This window comes from Colletotrichum lupini, chromosome 6, assembly GCF_023278565.1.
Source record: "Colletotrichum lupini chromosome 6, complete sequence".
Lineage (NCBI taxonomy): Eukaryota > Fungi > Ascomycota > Sordariomycetes > Glomerellales > Glomerellaceae > Colletotrichum > Colletotrichum lupini.
Genome location: NC_064679.1, coordinates 1,803,136 through 1,822,652, shown reverse-complemented (window position 1 = coordinate 1,822,652; position 19,517 = coordinate 1,803,136). Strand labels below are relative to the sequence as shown.

The 19,517-nt window shown below is 38.2% G+C and overlaps 3 protein-coding genes across 3 annotated transcripts; all 3 read right to left on the bottom strand.

The window, feature by feature from the left end:
- Positions 1-4,891: 4,891 nt before the first annotated feature.
- CLUP02_12029 (uncharacterized protein) lies at positions 4,892-13,479 on the bottom strand (the record flags this gene model as incomplete). The annotated part of the gene is made up of 3 exons (XM_049290993.1): positions 4,892-4,909; positions 13,266-13,388; positions 13,447-13,479. The coding sequence occupies 3 exons, from the start codon at positions 13,477-13,479 to the stop codon at positions 4,892-4,894; spliced, it is 174 nt and encodes a 57-aa protein (XP_049148138.1).
- A 482-nt stretch (positions 13,480-13,961) lies between these two features.
- On the bottom strand, positions 13,962-16,353 carry CLUP02_12028 (acetolactate synthase; the record flags this gene model as incomplete). Its single annotated transcript, XM_049290992.1, has 5 exons — positions 13,962-14,020; positions 14,075-15,766; positions 15,833-15,900; positions 15,985-16,077; positions 16,190-16,353. The coding sequence occupies 5 exons, from the start codon at positions 16,351-16,353 to the stop codon at positions 13,962-13,964; spliced, it is 2,076 nt and encodes a 691-aa protein (XP_049148137.1).
- A 1,971-nt stretch (positions 16,354-18,324) lies between these two features.
- Positions 18,325-19,188, bottom strand: CLUP02_12027 (uncharacterized protein; the record flags this gene model as incomplete). Its single annotated transcript, XM_049290991.1, has 1 exon — positions 18,325-19,188. One exon carries the CDS (start codon positions 19,186-19,188, stop codon positions 18,325-18,327), a length of 864 nt encoding a protein of 287 aa, XP_049148136.1.
- Between the last annotated feature and the right edge of the window lie 329 nt (positions 19,189-19,517).

Genomic DNA, 19,517 nt, shown 5'->3' with positions numbered 1-19,517 from the left:
TATTAGTAGTAGTCTTAGCTCCCTCGGGGGTTTATTACGTAGCTTTTATAACTAGTAATAAGTATAATAATTCCGTACGTATTAATAAGTATTTATTATTAAGCCCGGTTAATAATATTACTATTTAATTATTTTTATAACCTTATTACGCCCTAAGTAAGTAAGGAGTTTTTACTTATAGACCTTATAAATAATTATAATACGGAGGTTCTCTTTTTTTGGGTATTATGAGCTTCTTATTTATTATTAATAATCCGTTATTTTAAATAAATTAGCGCTCGCGTCCTTTAGCTATTAGCGCTTATATTAGTATAAAAGATATTATAATAAGGTCCTTATTAAGCTTTAGAATCTTCTTTATTAATAAGTACCCTTAGAGCTCGTTTTTAATAAAAATAAGCTAATTATAAACTATAGTTAGCTAATAGTAGTACTTAATAGCGCCTATAGCTCCGCTATAATATTAAGAAATAGTAATCCTAATAATAAGAGGACTTATATCTTATTAACCTCTTTCAATACTTATTAAGTACGGATATTTTTTATTTTTTACGAAAGGGTATTAATTAATACGTTCTTTTTCCTTAAATAGTAATAAATTTAAAAATTAAAATCCGCTAGTATACCGGCTTAGTAAGCTTATTATAAGTTAAGTAAGTACTTAGTTATAAAAAATAGTAATAGCTAATAATTTATAATAATATCGAACTTATATTTATAGTTTACGAGCTCTGCGCGCTATTTTTTTTAAATATAATACTATTTTTAATATCTTTTTATTATAAATAGCGTAATTAAGTTTTATACTACTTATTATTTTTAAGTAGAAGGCTACTAAGTATTATAACCCGTTATTTCTTTATTATTATAATAGTACCCCGGTATATACTAAGTTAGAAGCGTCTATTTCTAGCCGCGTTAATAACTCTAGCTCAAAATAATAAAGGATAGGTATTAATATTAGTATTAATTTTATAATTTTAAAAGCCGTTTTATAATTAGTATTAAAATTAAAAAAAACTCCCTTATTTATTAGCCTTATAAAGAGCCTAGTTAAGCGGCTATAATTCTTTATAAACTTTTTATAACAGTTATAAAACCTAAGGAAAGACTAGATACCCTTAAGTAATATAAGTAGTTTCTAATCTCTAATTATAAAGATTTCTTTTTATTTAGCTATATACTTTTTATTAAAACTATGAAGCCTAGGTACTTTATAAAAATAATACTAAATTCGTACTTCTTAATATCCGCTTATAAGCCTATTTTTTATAAATAGTTTAGTATTTTAATAACGTACTCTTAGTACTAAAAGGGGTTATCAAAAAAGATTAGGATATTATTATATATATTATATAGAAGTCGTCTAAGTACTCTATTAGTATTTTATTTATATATTATTAATACGTAATAGGCCCGTTATAAAGCTTAAAAAGTACTATTTTATATTTATACGCCCCGTAGTAAGTTCTAAACGTTATTAAGTCCTTAGAGGCTAGGTTAAGTTAGATATAATAAAAAGTTTATTTAATATTTAGCTTAGTAAATACTTTTATTTTACTTAGCTATGTAAGGGTCTTATTAATAAATAATAATAAATAGCGGTCTTTTTTTATAACCTTATTAAGCTTATAAAAATTAATATAAAAGCGTAAGTTACTATCGTACTTCTTTATAAATAGTGTTAGTAATATAAAAGGAGTATTACTTAGCTCGATAAATCCTTTTTATAAGTATTTTAATAAATAGGCCCTTATAGCCTCTAGCTCGGGTATTAATTATTCATATAAAGAGTAGTAAGTTAGCTTCTCCTTATTATTATTTAAGAGCTCGATTTTATAGTTATATAGCTTATAAAGTACTAATATATTACTAGCCGCTTTATTAAAAACGTCGGTCTAGGGTTATAAATACTTTAATAAGTTCGTTAGTATAAGGTTATAAGTAACCTAGTCGTCGTTATATAAGGGGTCTACTTCTTTTTTTTTATTTTTTATAATATAATTAAGCTTATAGAGTAATATAGAGCCTATTTTAATATCGTTCTATTTTAAGTTCTTTTTAAAAGCGAGAGCGCTAATAAAAGTAATATTTATTTATATTATTACTAAGTATAATTTCTATTACCTAGCCCTCTCTATAAAAGTAATACTAATATTATTAAGGGTGCGTTCTATTTTCTTTATATTTTTAACCTTATCTAACTACTATATTTAATAAACTATCGTTTTTAGTAAGTATAATAATATCTTAATTAATATACCCTTTACTTATTATTACTAAAGCTTTTAGTTATAATAAGTTATATTTATTTTAAATAGGTCTTATTAATAATTAGTATCGATTTAGTATTATATATTAATAACTTCTAGGGTATATAAGTTCTTAATATCCTTAATAATAATAGAGGGCGTCTTTTATAATAATAAGTCCTTAGGCTACATTAAACGTTAATAATAAATATTAGGGTTTATCTCGTAATATTCGAACTATTTCCGCCCTAAGATTAAGTCGTAGCGGCCTATATTAAGCTAAAAAAAGAGTATTTTTAAAAAGACCCGTTAATTAATATATAAGTTAGCGGTTTATATTACGTTAGTATTATTTAATTACTCTTTATTAAATCCGGTAATAAGGATTAGGTATTATAATTTATAAAATAGGGCCGCGCAAAACTATTATAATAAAAGGGTTATATAATTATTTATAAATCTATATTTATTAGCTGTTATATTAAATAAGGCTCTTAAATAAATTCTATATTTATTAAATACTAATATAAGCTCTATTTTAAAGGGCTAGCCCCTTACGAAATCCTATAAGTTTATTAAATTAATTACTAATTTTCTATCCTTTTTATATATATCCCCTAGCTAGGAGTTTATTTTTACTAGGGGTTTTAGTTTTCTAAACCTAACTCTATTTTAATAGGGCCCTTAGTAATATTAATAGCGGCTATAGTAGTCTTCGGCTTCTTAAGGTAGTTTTGAAAAATATATTTAGTATTATTATAAACGAAATAAGTACTACTATTTTTAAGCTTTTAATATAGGGCTTTAGGGATCGTTTTATAAGTAGAAATATAACCTTAGTTTTATTTAATATTTCTAATACTTCTATTATTTTTACTACTTTTATTATTTCTACTTAAGGTCTAGCGAGTTTAGTTAGAAGCTTTAACTAGGTAGTCCTTTATAAAAGGGGGCTATATTACGTTAACTAACTAAGCGACGTACTTAGTATATTTTTAAAAAATAGCCGTATTATCTAAGTACTTTAATATAGCCTAATTACGAAGATATATAAATAACTTATTATAAAAACGGCGCTTTTATTAAAACTTTAAAAGCTTATTAATATACGCAAGCTTAGTAAATATAGAGCGCTTTTAATAAACGTTTTAAATATAATTATAAGTATATTTAGCTTATAACTAGCGTTATTTATAGTAATCGGGTTAGTATAAGCCGACTTAAGTTCGTAAAGTAGCTACTTAGCTATAATAATCTCGTTAAAAATTAGTATTAAATATATAAACTCCGTAATACTTCTTCTAATCTTATTAATAATATATTTTAAATAGTACTTATTTATATTATAATTAGTATTTTCTAAGCGCTTCGTAATATATTAGAGCTAGTAATTAAACTTAAGGCTAGTATTATTACTTATAAAAATAAGTACCCCCCCGATAGAGCAATCCGCCGGGGCCGTACCGTATATTACGTATTAAAAAAAACTAAATATAATGCGCTCTATACCTAACTACTAACTAAAATAGTAGTTAACTAACTCGACTATTATCTCCTTTTTATTAATAGCTCCTAACTTTCTACTACCCGCTTATAGGGCGAGCTTTATTTATTTTAATACGTATAGGACCTCTTAGTACTAGCCCGTATAAGTAGCTAGGTCTAATATAATTTATTTTTTTATATAAATATTATTATTACCCGGGGGGTCTTATAAAAGCTATTTAAAGCGCCGGCTTATTACCCTAACCCTATATACTTCTAGCCCGTTTATTATAATTATTATAACTAAATTAGCGTTAATATATTAAATCTTAATATCCGTACCGGCCCGGTTATTTACGACGTTTATATTATTATTTAGCTAAATTCCGTATTATTAAAAAGTACTTTACTAATCCTTAGGTATATTTATATTAGTTATAATAATTATAGCGTTAAGCTAGCTAAAGAGGGCGCCTAGCTCGAGAGGGGTAGACTTATTAATAAGTATTTTTAAAGTAAGTTCTCGTTAAAGTAGTATTTTAACTAGCTAACCTCTTAACTAGTTATCTAACTAACTATCTAAGTAGTAGTTTATATATTAATAAGTTTATTTAATAAATTTATTTAGTAAATGTATTTAGTTTAAATAAAGAGCAGCTTTAGGTAATATTAGAAATAATAGGGATAAAAAGAATCTTTATAAGCTTTAAATAGTAAATATTAGCCTATTTAGCCCTTTTTCTAAAAACCTTTACGTCGCTATTAAAGTTTAGAACTTTTATAGTTAAAAAAGGCCGCCTCTAACTATTGCGGCCGACTATTATAGCTAACTATTATAACTAACCTCTATTATTAACCTTTTTAACTAGCGCCGCTGCGTAATAAAAAAGGTAACTTACTTATCCCGAATTAAATAGTAGTTTTTATATCGAAATTACTATATTATATTAAGCGCGTATTTAGGATATATTGCGTATATTATATAGTTAAAAAGTATACTATATCGTATAATTTCCTTTAAAAGCGTAATCCCGTTAAGGTCGATCTTTTATATTTATAAAGCCGGAAAAAAACTACTATATAAAAATAGGTACGTTAAGTATTTTCTAAGAGCCGTAAGTATTACGGTAGTAGGCACTAGGGCCCTGTGGGCCCTATGGCTCAGCCTTAAGCTACGAGGCTAAGCTCTTAGTAGTCACATAACGAGCTAGACCGCTGGGCCCAAAGGGCTAGCCTACTAGCTTCTGCCCACTGTTCTGTTTTTTCTTTCTTTACGTTAAGTCTTTAGTTAATTAGGTTAATATAGTAGCGTTCTAACCTACCTCGAGTTCCCTTTCGTAACACTACTTAACGTTACTTAATTAACTATTCTCTAGAGATAGAACGATAATATCTTAATTAATTAACTACTAGCTACCCCTACTAAGAAAGCGTATAAAAGAGCTAAGCAATAGCTAGTTAAATTAATTACGCATAAGTAGCGTAATTAATACCCCCTAAATATATACCCCTTTTACTAAACGTAATAGTTAGAGGATATAGCTAGGGAGGCTAGGTCTCCTTTTATACTAATAGTTTTTAATAAAGCCGCCGCTTCTACGAGTCTTAATAAAGCGTCGTAGGCCCTAATAAAAGTACTAAGCTCCCGGTTATTAACTTAAAAGTCGCGCTATTTAACTAGCTAGTAGAGCGCTTCTTACCCTTTATTACCTAGGCCGATTGCCTAGCGTACTTTAGTAACGTAGCTAACTAGCTTACTTTACCTATTTATATCCGTAATAATATCCTCTTTAAAAAGAATACTAAGTAGTATATTAACCTCGACTTTATCTAAGAGCTATACTTTAAAGATAATAAAAAGACCTTACTTAAGTAGATCGAATAGTAGCTAAAGATACGTATCGCTTAGTACTAATTAGAGCAGGTCTTAGCGTCTACTATTAACTAGCTAAGTAATAGTACTAAGCGCTTATACGCAATAACCTATAAAAACCTCGACCTTATACGTATTACTATTATAGAGCTTTATATTATAAAAGAAGCCCTTACCTAAGCCTATACTAATAATATAGCTATAGCTAAAAGGCTAGAGTAATTAAAAAACGGCTCTTAGGCTAGCTCTATTTAGAATATTACTACCCTTAGCGCACTAAAGTAGCGGCTAGTATACTTAGAGACGTAGGGTAGCCGTAAGACTACTTTAGCCTCGTCCTATCCCGTTACCTACGGCTCTTAGAAAATACCTAACGTACTTACTTTTATAAGTAATAATACTAGCCTTAAGTTCGACTACTAGCTCTAGCGTATTACAAAGCGCTTAGAGAACGCTAATTATAATATAAATAGGTACTACTTAGAGTATATTATTAGTAAAATTAGAAGTAGCGCTACGGAGTTTATATACTTATTATTAACCTCTAACGAGATTATTACGGCCGAGTAGTTACTCTACGAGCTTAAGTTAGCTTATACTAGCCCGACTACTATAAACAACGCTAGTTATAAGCTAGATATACTTATAATTATACTTAAAGACGTCTATTAAAAGCGCTCTATATTCGCTAAGCTCGCGCGTATTAATAAGCTTCTAAAGTCTTAGTAAAAGCGCCGTTTTTATAATAAGCTACTTATATATCTTCGTAACTAGGCTATATTAAAGTACTTAAATAATACGGCTACTTTTTAAAAGTATACTAAGTACGTCGCCTAGCTAGCTAATATAATATAGCCCCTTTTTATAAAGGACCGCGCGGTTAAGGCTTCTAGCTAAACTCGCTAAACCTTAGGTAGAAGTAATAAAAGTAATAAAAGTAGTAAAAACAATAGAAGTACTAGAGGTACTAAATAGGACTAAGGTCGTACCTCTACCCATAAGACGATCCCTAAAGCCCTATATTAAAAGCTTAAGGATAGTAGTACTTACTTCGTTTATAATAATACTAAATATATTTCTAAGGACTACCTTAAAAAGCTAAAGACTACTATAGCCGCTATTAACGCTACTATAGGCCCTATTAAGACAGAGTCGGGTTTAAAAAACTAGACCCCCTAGTAAAAGTAAACTCCTAGCTAGGGAATACGTATAAAAAGGATAGAAAATTAATAATCAATTTAGTAAACTTATAAGATCTCGTAAGGGGTTAGTCCCTTAAAATAGAGCTTATATTAATATTTAATAAATATAGAATTTACTTAAGAGCCTTATTTAATACGGGAGCTAATAAGTACGGATTTATAAATAACTACGTAACCCCTTTATTATAGCAGTTCTATACGGCCCTATCCCGCAAATTACTACGCCCAATCCCTATTACTAGGTTTAATAGAGAGCGATTAGATAATATTAACGTAATATAAACCGCTAACTTATATATTAATTAATAAGTCCTTTTAAAGGTACCCCTCTTTTAGTTTAATACGGGCCGCTACGACCTAATCCTAGGGTAGAAGTAGTTCGAATATTACGGAGTAAACCCTAATATTCGCCGCTAACGGCTAATATAGCCTAAGGACCTACTACTATAAGAAACGCCCTCTATTATTATTAGGGATATCGACGACCTATATACCCCGGAAGTTATTAATATATAATACTAAATCGACGCTAACTGCTAGTAGGACTTATTTAAAATAGATATAACCTACTATAACTAAAAGCTCTAATAATAGCGGGCAAAGGGCACGCCGATTAGGATATTACTACGCTTATTAAAAACGATAGCCCGTTAAATATAGTAGTTAGATAAGGCTAAGGATATAAGGAAAATAGAACGCGCCCTTAATAGCACTACTATTGCCCCTATAAAGAGGGTTAGATAGTAAAAACTATACTTAGTAGCGTTATAAATAGATATTACTTTTATTAGCGCTCCCGTATTCGAAAAGAACTTAAGGCGGAACGACGTTAAGATAGGCTCTATATTACTTTATAAGCTAGACCGTATTATAGAAAATAAGAAGGAGGAGGCGGACCCCTTATATAATAACGACTAGGTTACTCGTAACCTTATAGTAACTAACTTACTAGAGTACCTACGGCCCTAAACTAACGTTTTTAGTAAAGCGGCTAGTAATATACTTATACCTTATAAGCCGTATAACTATAAAATTAAGCTCCTAAATAGTAGTAGAGAGAAGCTAACCTACTACCCTTTATATAAGTAGTCGGTACTAGAGCTAGAGGCTATAAGAGCCTATTTACTAAAGCACTTATAAAAGGGATTTATCGAGCTAAGTAATACTCCTTTTATAGCGCCGACGCTATTTATAAAAAAGTATAATAATAGTCTACGCTTTTATATTAACTTTTATAAGCTAAATAAAGTTATAAAAAAAGACCGCTACTTATTACCGCTTATTAATAAGACCCTCGCGCGGCTAAGTAGGGTAAAGGTATTTACTAAACTAGATATTAAGCAGGCTTTTTACCGTATTCGCCTCGACCTAGCTTCCGAGGACTTAACGACGTTTAGAACTTATTACGGGGTATATAAGTATAAGGTAGTACCCTTTAGGCTTTATAACGGGCTTACTACGTACTAACGATATATAAACGAGATACTAATAGAGTACTTAGATAACTTCTATATAGCGTATATAAATAATATCCTAATCTTCTTAAATAACCCCCTCTAGTATTAGGAGCACGTTATTAAAGTACTAGACTACTTATAAAAAGTAAGCTTATAAGCGGATATTAAGAAGTATAAATTTAGCGTTACCTCTATAAAGTACCTAAGCTTCGTGGTTTTTATAAAAAGTATATAGCTTAATAAAGAGAAAGTCTTTATAATTAGAGACTAGAAACTACTTATATTACTTAAGGGTATCTAGTCTTTTTTTAGGTTTTATAACTTTTATAGGAGATTTATAAGGGATTACGGCCGCTTAGCTAGGCCCCTTATAAGACTAATGGGTAAGGGAGTTCTTTTTAACTTTAGCGTTAATTACGAAACGGCCTTTAAAGTTATAAAACTAGCGCTAATATCGGCACTAATCCTCTACTATTTTAAGCTAGAGCTATTAACGCGGTTAAAAACTAACGTTTCTAACTTAGTATGCGCTAAAGCGCTATTATAATAATAAGAGAATAACGGGTTATAGTACTTAGTAACCTTCTGCTTAAAAATAATAAATAGCGCAAAGCTTAACTATACTATTTATAATAAAGAAATACTAATAATAGTACTATGCCTAGAGGAATAGCGCGCAGAGCTTATAAGCTATAAGCATAAGTTCGACGTTATTATAGACTATTAGCTACTACTATTTTTTATAACTAAGCGCCTACTTAACTTATAACAAGCCCGCTAGGCCGGTACGCTAATAAACTTTAATTTTTAGATCTATTACTACTTAGGGAAAGAGAACGTACTAGCTAACGCCCTATTAAAAAAAATAAAGGATATCCGCACTTAGTAAGTACTAAAAGAAGCTAATAAGACCTAAGTCCTCTTATTACTAAGACTACTATCCTCTAATATTATAGCGGAGCTATAGGCGCTATTAAGCGCCGTAATTAGTTAATTATAGTTTATAATTAGCTCGCTCTTATTAAAAAACGAGCTCTAGGGGTATTTATTAATAAAAAAGATTTTAAAGTTTAATAAAAACCTTATTACGGCGTCCCTCGTATTAATATAAGCGCTAGTGGCTAAAGGGCGCGAGCGCTAGTTTATTTAAAACAATAGATTATTAATAATAGACGAGAAGCTCGTGGTACCTAAGGAAGAGAACCTTCGTATTATAATTATCTACGAGGTCTACGAGCAGAAGCTCCTCGCCTACTTAGGGCGTAATAAGGTTATAAAGATAATTAAGTAGCGATACTACTAGCCGGGCTTAATAGCGGATACTTATTAGTACGTACGGAACTACTATACTTATTACTAATTATAGAAGCTACGTAATAAGCCCCCGGGGGAGCTAAGGCTACTCCTAGTACCTAACTACCCGTAGTAATACATTTTTACTAACTTTATAACTATCCTTACTAATTAAAAAGGATTCGATAATATTTAAGTAGTAATAGACTACCTAAGTAAGAGGGCGATATCTATTCCTTATTATAAAACTATTATAGTAAAAGATATAAGCTAAATATTTTACGAACGGGTACTACCTATCTTTAGCCTACTAAAAACTATTATATTAAACCGAGGCCCCTAATTTATCTCCAATTTCTAAAAGGAACTCTATAAGATCTGCGGGGTTAAGCTATAGCTATTAATAGCTAACTACCCCTAAATAAACGGCTAAATAGAAGTACTAAACTAGTATATCTTATAGCGGTTAAAACTATTAATTAACTAATACTAAAATAACTAGAGCGATATGCTACCCGCGGTCGACTTTACTTATACTACCTAGCCTAGCGAGACTATAGGGCTATCGCTATATAAAATAGAATTCGGTCGTTAGCTACGGCTCTTTTTTAACTAGTCTAAATAAACTTACTAATTCGGCTCTATAAAGGAAAAGCTAAACCGTACCGACGCGTAGTATATAGCCTAGGGGATATATAAGGCCTAAGAGACCGCTAGGGGTAATATAAAAGTTATTTAAGTACGATATAAGAGGTATACTAACTACCGCCGGCGCCCGGACGACCTAAAGCTAAGAGACTAGGTCTTTATTAATACTTCGTATTAGAAGTCTACTAATATAAATAAACTATAATAGCCGTAGGCCGGGCTATAGCCTATTATTAATACCGGATAGGGGGGTATATAGATTATAAAACTACTAACGAGTAGCTAGGTATACCCGGTTTTCTACTTAAATAAGCTAAGAAAGGTTACTAACGACCTATTACTTAGGCAGAACTAAGACCTACTATTACTAATTACTAACGACGACGGCGAACTAGAGTACGAGGTTTTAGAAATTATTAAATTACGCTTATATAGGGGAAAACTATAGTACTAGGAGGACTAAAAGGGGTACGATACGGATCTAACTTAGTACGACGTAAAGAGCTTTAAATATGCGCCGGTAGCGCTCTAGGCGTTTTATTATTAATACCTAATTACTAAGGGCCCGTTATAAAACCTAAACGTATAAATAAAAGCCGCTACGGCTAGCGATTTACTACTACTAAGGGAGGATAATAATATAATAGTAGTAATTACGGCTATAGATTTATTAAAATAAGGGGTAATTTAGAGGTTTATTTTTTTAGCGCTGCGGATAGTGCCCTCTAGTATAGAGGGGGGGGTAATATTATAGTAATAGGTACTAGGGCCCTGTGGGCCCTGTGGCTTAGCCTTAGGCTGCGAGGCTGAGCTCCTAGTGGTTACGTAACGAGCTAGACCGCTAGGCCCAAAGGGCCAGCCTACTAGCTTCTGCCTACTATTCTATTTTTTCTTTCTTTACGTTAAGTCTTTAGTTAATTAGGTTAATATAGCAGCGTTCTGACCTACCTCGAGTTCCCTTTCGTAACATAAGTAACGGGATAGGACGAGGCTAAAGTAGTTTTATAATTACTTTACGTTTTTAAGTATATTAGCTATTACTTTAGTACGCTAAAGGTAGTAGTATCTTAAATAGAGCTAGCTTAGGAGCTATTCTTTAATTATTTTAATTTTTTAATTATAGCCGTATTATTAATATAAGCTTAGGTAAGGGCTTTTTTTATAATATAAAGCTCTATAATAATAATATATATAAAGTCGAAGTTCTTACGGGTTATTATATATAAATACTTAGTACTATTACTTAGCTAGCTAATAATAAAAGCTAGGACTTATTCTAATTAGTATTAAGTAATACGTATTTTTAGCTATTATTCGATCTATTTAAGTAGGGTCTTTTTATCGTTTTTAAAGTATAGTTTTTAAATAAAGTCGAGGTTAATATACTACTTAGTATTTTTTTTAAAAAGGATATTATTATAAATATAAATAAGTAAAGTAAACTAATTAGCTATATTATTAAAGTATACTAAGTAATTGGCCTAGGTAGTAAAGAGTAAAAAGCGCTTTATTAACTAATTAAATAATACGACCTTAGGGTTAATAACTAAGAGCTTAGCGCTTTTATTAGGGCTTATAACGCTTTATTAAGACTTATAAAAGCAGCGACTTTATTAAAAGCTATTAGTATAAAGGAAGACTTAGCCTCTCTAGCTATATTTTCTAATTATTACGTTTAGTAAAGGGGGTATATATTTAGGGGGTATTAATTATACTACTTATATATAATTAATTCGGTTAGCTATTATTTAGCTCTTTTATACGCTTTTTTAGTAGGGGTAGTTAGTTAGGATAGTAAGTAGTTAATTAATTAAAATATTATCGTTCCGTTTTTAGAAAATAGTTAATTAAGTAACGTTAAGTAATATTACGAAAGGGAACTCGAGGTAAGTGAGAATATTACTATATTAACTTAATTAATTAAAGACTTAATATAAAAAGGGAAAAAATAAAATAGTAAATAGAAGCTAGCGAGCTAGCCCTTTAGGCCTAGCGGTCTAGCTCGTTACGTAATTATTAAGAGCTTAGCCTCGTAGCCTAAGGCTAAGCCACGGGGCCTATAGGGGCCCTAATACCCACTACTATAACATTAGCCTATTTAGCTCTTTTTTAAAAACGCTCTATATTATTATTAAAGTTTAGAATTTTATAACTAAAAAAGGCCGCTTTTAACTATTATGGCTAACTATTATAGCTAATTATTACGACCGACTTTTATTATTAAAATTTTTCTAGTACGTATAGCTTTAATAAGGTAATACGGGATATTCTTATAAAGAATATAGAAAGTGAACATTTATATAGAAATAAAAATATATAAATATAGGGGAAATAAGCGTATATAAAAGAGGTTTTTATAATAAAGAGAGTAATATAGTTAAATTACTATATAAGAAGTTACTTACTTAACAAAAGGTCTAAGTAGGTAAATATACGCCTATATATAGGCATAAAAACCTCCTACTAAAATATTCTATTATTTATTAATTATAATATAATTAATAAGTATATACGTAAGTGAATGCGTAATCGTAGTACGTAATTCTACCTCGAGAGAATTCTAGCTTATTTAGTTACTTTCTAGTACTTTCCATTACTTACGTAAGCTTATGTAAGTAGTATTGCTTATATAATCAATACCTATAATAATCTACAGAAATCGTAGATTAATATAGTATATAGTTTGCTTACGTAATATTAATAATAAGGCGAATAATAAGGTAAACAAAGTTACTTTTATAATAATTTTTAATTAATACTATTATATAAGTATATTACTTAGCTTATTATTTATAAGTAGCCTTACTTATCCCGAATTAAATAGTAGTTTTCGTATTAAAATTATTATATTACGTTAAGCACGTACTTAGGATATATTACGTATATTATATAGTTAAAAAGTATACCGTATTATGTGATTTTTTTTTAAAAAGCGTGATCCCGTTAAGGTCGATCTTTTATGCCTATAAAGCTGGAAAAAAACCACTACATACTAAATTGTCTTTTATGTTCATAGGTAATGATGATTCTTGTGGTATTATGAGTGCTAGATAACGATCGGCCCGAAGGTGATGGCGACATCCGCACCATGGACTCGGTCTGCTGCCCCGGTATGTGCATATATGCTGCCTAGGGGAAGGTCGTTGTCCATCGAATCTGATGGTGACTTGTAGCTATCCTGGTCACCATTCAATACAGTCTACGATCTAGCGCTAGTGTAAAGCAAAAGGATACACGTTTCGTCCGCTCGTTTGGACCTGCAACCCCATATGATCGTGGACTTATAATCTAGCCAACACAGTTTACACATCACGTTATAAGATAGAGGCGATGCAAGGTTGAGATGAGGTGCAAAAAAAAACTTTTCAACATTCAACTCGTGGAGTTTGATATATGTACATTCTCTTGACAAGGTCGAGGTAAACTAACCCAACTCCGTGACGGTCGATTTTTGGTGTGAATGCCCGAAATGAAGCCCCCAGACTACGGAAAATGCTGCGATAAAGCACTTTTTAGATTTTGTTTGATTTTTTGAACTTGTTTTGTTCCGGACGAAACCTGCGATACAGTCGCCCGTAGTAGGAAAAATCCCTGATCCCAATGGAAGGACTTTTCTGCTCAAGATGGAGATCTCGTTATGGCCAAAGAGAACCCAACAAAGCCTAGTGGTATAAGATGAGAGAGCAATATGCATGGACGCCTCCAATGTGGACAGATTAGATAACAAGAAAGAGCTGCGAGTGCTGGCTGTTCAGCCGTGGAGACCACGCGTTCTCTCGCGCATCAGCTCGCGGCGCTTCTTATCCTTTTCTGTCAAGGGGTTAGCATTGAGCTTACAGAAGTCAATAGATGGGGAATACTAACCTCCGTCCCATGTCAGGAACTCGTGGAGAGCTGATCCAGAGGGCACCATCGGCAGGACAGGCACCTTCTTGTCGGTGACGACCTCAAGGAAGGCGGGGCCGTCGGAGTTGATGAGCCACTTGAGAGCGTCGACAACCTCATCAGGCTTGCTCACTCTGCGGTGCTGGACACCCATGGCATCAGCCAGCTTCATGAAGTCGGGGTTCTGCTGGTGGGTGTGGGCGTAACGGTCCTCGTAGAAGAGGTTCTGCCATTGCGTAACCATACCCTGCTCCTCGTTGTTCAGGACAATGACCTTGACGCCAATGTTGAACTGCGCAGCGGTGGAAAGCTCGGTGAGGGTCATGTTGAAGGAGGCGTCGCCGTCAATGTCGATAACGAGAGCGTCGGGCTTGGCGACCTTGGCACCAATGGCGGCGGGGAGACCGTATCCCATGGTACCCAGGCCACCAGAGGTAACCATGGTTCTGGGGTGTCTCCAGCGGAAGTGCTGAGCGGTCCACATCTGGTGCTGACCGACACCGGTAGCGATGATGGTCGTCTCCTTGCGGTCGGCGGTCAGGTTGCTGAGCTCCTCAATGAGAGTCTGGGGCTTGATGAGGCCGGAGCGCTCGGCCTTCTCGTAGTCGGACATGGGCCACTTTGCCTTCCACTCCCTGATCTTGTCGAACCATTCCTTGCGGTCCTCCATGGTCTTGGGCTTCAAGTGGGGGATCAAAGTGCGAAGGTTAGTGGCGACGTCACCCTCGACAGCCTCGGTGGCCTGGACAACCTTGTTGATGTTCTTGGGCATGATCTCGAAGTGGACGATACCACCGCGGCCCTCGGCAGCGGCAGCCTTGGCACCAGGCGCAAACTTGGCGACGTTGAGGGTGACACGGTCGTCGAAACGGGCACCGAGGGCGATGATAAGATCGGCCTGCTGAATAGCCATGTTGGCGTAGGCGGAACCGTGCATACCGAGCATGTGGAGGGACTTCTCGTCAAGCTCGTCGAAGGAGCCGAGGCCGTGAAGGGTGGTGGTGACGGGAATAGAGAACTTGTCGGCAAGCTCCTTGAGGATCTCGGGGCCACCCTCAGACTGGGCAATACCCTGACCGGCGTAGATGATGGGCTTCTTGGCGATGTTGACGAGGTCGGCAACGCGCTTGATGGACTGCTCAAGCTGCTTCTGGAGCAGGGCCATGGCGGCTCTTGAGGCGGCGCTCGGGAGGGAAGGCAGGGAGGTTTCGGTGGGGATAGCTCTCCTCAGGACACCGGCAGTGACGTCCTTGGGAAGGTCGACCAAGACGGGACCGGGGCGACCGCTGGTGGCGATCTCGAAAGCTTCGTTGATACGGCGGGGGAGCTCGGCAATGTTCTTGACCATGACGTTCCACTTTGTGCAGGCACGGGAGATACCAGTGACATCGGCCTCCTGGAAAGCATCACTGCCAATGGCGGAGGTGACGACCTGACCGCAGAAGACAACCATGGGGGTGCCATCGGAAAGGGCATCCTGCATGGGGGTAATGACGTTCGTCGCACCGGGGCCGGAGGTGACGAGGACGACACCGCACTTGCCCGAGGCGCGGGCGTAGCCCTCAGCCATGTGGCCGGCGCCCTGTTCGTGCTTGGGGAGAATGAAGTCGAAGTGTTTTGAGTTGTAGATAGCGTCGAAAACGGGGAGAATGGCACCTCCGGGGTATCCAACTGTGAGTCACGGTCAGCCATATGTCTCTATGATGCCATCCTGATATACGCAGTTGAGTCACGTACAGATGTGCTTCACGCCCTGTCTCAACATCATCTCGTGGAAGATTTCTCCTCCAGTCTTGCCAATGAACCTGTGTCACAACGTAAGCTTTCCCGCGCGCTTCCAACAAGCCGACAGCGGCGGTAGATATAATTGGCCACGAGGGGCTACGTACGACTCGTCCATCTCCGGGCCGGTAGAGCGCTGAAGAGGTTGAACATGGCTCTTGTCGGCGTTGAAGGCGGGTGCGGGCGTGTCTCGAACCTCACTACAATTGGTAAAACAGGGTCGTTAGTCAAATGTTTCGTGAGTCACCAGCTTCGTCTTGTCGACCGGCTGTGCAGTTTCCCCAGTTAATGGAAGCATGGGAAGAAGCTTACGGAGCGGGCGAGGTAGCAGAGGTAGCCTGCGTCCTCACGCCGGAAGGGATCTTCTTGGTGGCCTGAATGGCGGCGACGGCAGAGGAGGTGGTGAGGTTACGGGGAGCGCTCGCTCTTGAGACGGCCTTAAGGGCGCGAGCGGCGTGGCGGGTTCGGAGCATCATGATGAGCGGTGGAGTGGAGATGAACCGGGGAGAAACAAAGTAGAAGGAAGAGGAAGAAGAGGTGTCCTTCGGTGTGATGCTTCGTCAATGTCTCTAAGGAGAGAGCAAAGAGTAACAGACAGCGAGAGGGGAGCGGCTCGTCGAACTGGACGATCGCAGGGGGGATGGAGGTTGCAGAGATCGCGGAGTCAATTGGAGGAGGGAAGGAGGAGAGAAGGAGGAGGGAAGGGAAAGAAAGCCCAGTCACAAGGTTTTGGCAAATTAGAGCAGCAGATGTCAAATTCGAGATTGGGAATTGGGGGCCGGGCACAGACACAACTAGTAGTGTAAGGATAATAGACAGGTAGAAGAGAGGCACGGCGCACACCGGGGTTTAACTTTGCGTAGAGTCACCGCTGTCTCTGTCTCTTTCTCTTTACTTTCGGGTACCTAGTCTCTCTTTCTGTCCCTCTCACACACAGTTTGGCAGCACCAAGAACGCAGAGAAGCAGTGGTGGAGAGGCGCGGCTGCTGTTTCGGAGCCAGGGAAAAAACCAAAAAAAAATTATCGGCCGTCGAGGTGTGGGGTAGCCGGCCGATGACTGGCTGGAAGGGCGCAGGACGGGCCACGACGGGGGCGAGAACGAACAAGCGTTGCCCATCGGGGGAGGGGCACGGGCCTCAGGTCCAATCTGGGGTGGCGATATCGGCCTGACCTTCCCTCCCATTGACTGCTCCTTCCCGCGCTGCTGCAGTTGCTGCATCTTTACCGCCTTCCTCCCATGTTTGCTTCCTTCCTCCGTGCCTTACTGGCAGCTTCCTACCGACAGCTATAAAGATCGGAAAGAACGATAGCAACAACGGAACCGCAGTCGACTGAACGGCCAGCCACCTCTGCTGACTCAACCGCTTTATGACTCATTCTTGATTGGCCACTTACCTCATTCCCCACACTATCCCTCTGTTCCATTCCGGTCTCCCTCGTGCCTCTCCGAATGCCAGACCGAGGAAAGTGGGCGGAGCAAACACCCGACGTCTGCGACCGTTTCCACGCTTTCCCTGCCCCAGAAATGGTTCACCAGTCACCACCCACGCAGTTGCAGTCGTGAACCGTAAAGAGTCACACATGCACACTCTCCCACAATATCCTCCACAAATCTTGAGAAGCCACTCCCGAGGTCCCCTATCTTTTCCTATCGATCCGAGCCAACACCAAGCTAAAGTCGCTACCTTCGGTATTCACCACCGTATGTCTTCTCTTTTACCCAGATACCCAGGGTAAGTAGATTATCATATCATCATCCTGGCATTCAATCCTTAGTGTCGCACTATGCTGCCACGCTGCATTTCATCTCATGTTTGGTCAACACATCCGCAACCCTAACACGCCAAGGTCTACTGCACGTCGCATGCGGTCCAGTCACGGATCCGGGGTTTTGCAGCTGTCAGACAACGGCTCCAACCCCATAGAATCGCGAGACATGGGAGCTGCCGCCACTTAAAACTGCATCACGCGATGCCCGTTTGGCCGAATCCGTCCAGCACGAACTTCCTCCCAAGTCAGCAATTCGTAAAAACGTGGCCGTCAACCGCCGTAGGCTTGACAGTAGTTTGCTGTACGGATATTGAATAGCGGCTGGCCGATTGAGTTCGGATCCCGGTCCCCCCTCATCCGGTCTGTCCCGGTCACATACTAGAGAGCAACTAATTAATCCCCTTTTTATGCAGGGTCAGCTTGACAGCACAGTCAGCCTTTGACGAGGCATCTTAAATGAATTGATAGTGACTTGAATTTTTGTTTACTCGTTGGCGCATGCCTCATCCCATGGACCTCGATGCGCCCTTTAAACACCGAAACCAGAATCGAATACAATAGGTATCTTGAACCATGACTGCTCTTCACGCCTCCGTCCCTGATCACCGCACGCCTATCGGTCGAGGCTTGATCATTCATCCCCCCCTCGAAACCCACAACCCATCCGCATCTCCGCCTTACATCCGGTTTTGGTCACCGAATGGACCGTGCGCTTCATACGCAGCAGCCGGTTGCCCATACGACATGAGAGGCTGGTTGTCCGAATCGTGAACTGGCACAGCTGGCTGTCGCTTGGCCGCCATCTTCGCATCCATAGCCGCCTGCGCCCTTGCCGCGTTGCGCTTCTTCTGCTTCCTCTCTTTGCAGCAAAGGAACGTGATCCACGCAATGGAACCCGTGATGGCCACGGCGAAGAAGAGCGCTACAGCGATGCCGCCAGGGTAGACGGTGTTGTCCAGCACCTTGCACGAAGGGTTGCCCGAGTTATCGTTCTTGCAGAGCAGGCCCGCAGCGCATGTTCCGTACACCACCTGTGTCGGGAAGCAACCTTCCTTGAGAGTTTTGCCTTTCTGCACGCCAGTCGAGACAACGGGGCATTGCGTGGTCGACTTGGTCGTCGACGTAGAGCATGTGAGCTTGGAATAGGTTGCCGTGCCCGAGGTTGTGCTCGTGGCTGTCTCAGCGGTTGCCGCAGTTGCCTCTGTAGTCTGACGCGCGAAGACAGTGACATGACGTTTGCGCAGTTCCGCAGGGGCGCTGCCGCTGTTATCACACCTGTCCAGAGTCCACTGCGACTCAATGACGGCTTCGGCAAAGTCGCAACCAGCATTGATGTAGCATCTCTCCAGATCAGTCTGTGTAAAGTCGTCGGTGAGCATCTCTATGCAGTGAGCCACGGATCCAGGTTCGCCACAGGCTGCCAATCTGGCCAGCTCGAGGTTTCGTGACCGAAGGCAATGCAGTCTCGCCGGCGACAGGGCCGAGGCCGTGGCCACAGAGAGGAGCGCAACGAGCGCCGAGGCGGACTGGGATGAACGCATATTGCCCGGGGTTTTGTGGGGTGTTGCAAATGACTGCCGGGACGGGGGTCCGTGGAAGGTGGGATTGACAGGTTCGGAGTGGGTGCTCAATTGCCGGCCTCAGAGTATCGGGAGACGAAGTGGTGCTGTGTGACGAACTGCTGTTGGGGTTTGGCAGCTTCCTGATTGGGAAGATTGGTTCGGTAACCGGCAGACTCGGTTCCCAGTGCCGTGAACAAGCTACCAAGTATTGAAGGCAACTTCTGATGTGGTAGTGAAGATGGAAGTCGGATAGTCGGGAAGAGACGATCGGTGTCTACCTGGGATGTCACTGCGATGGTGAGGAGCGA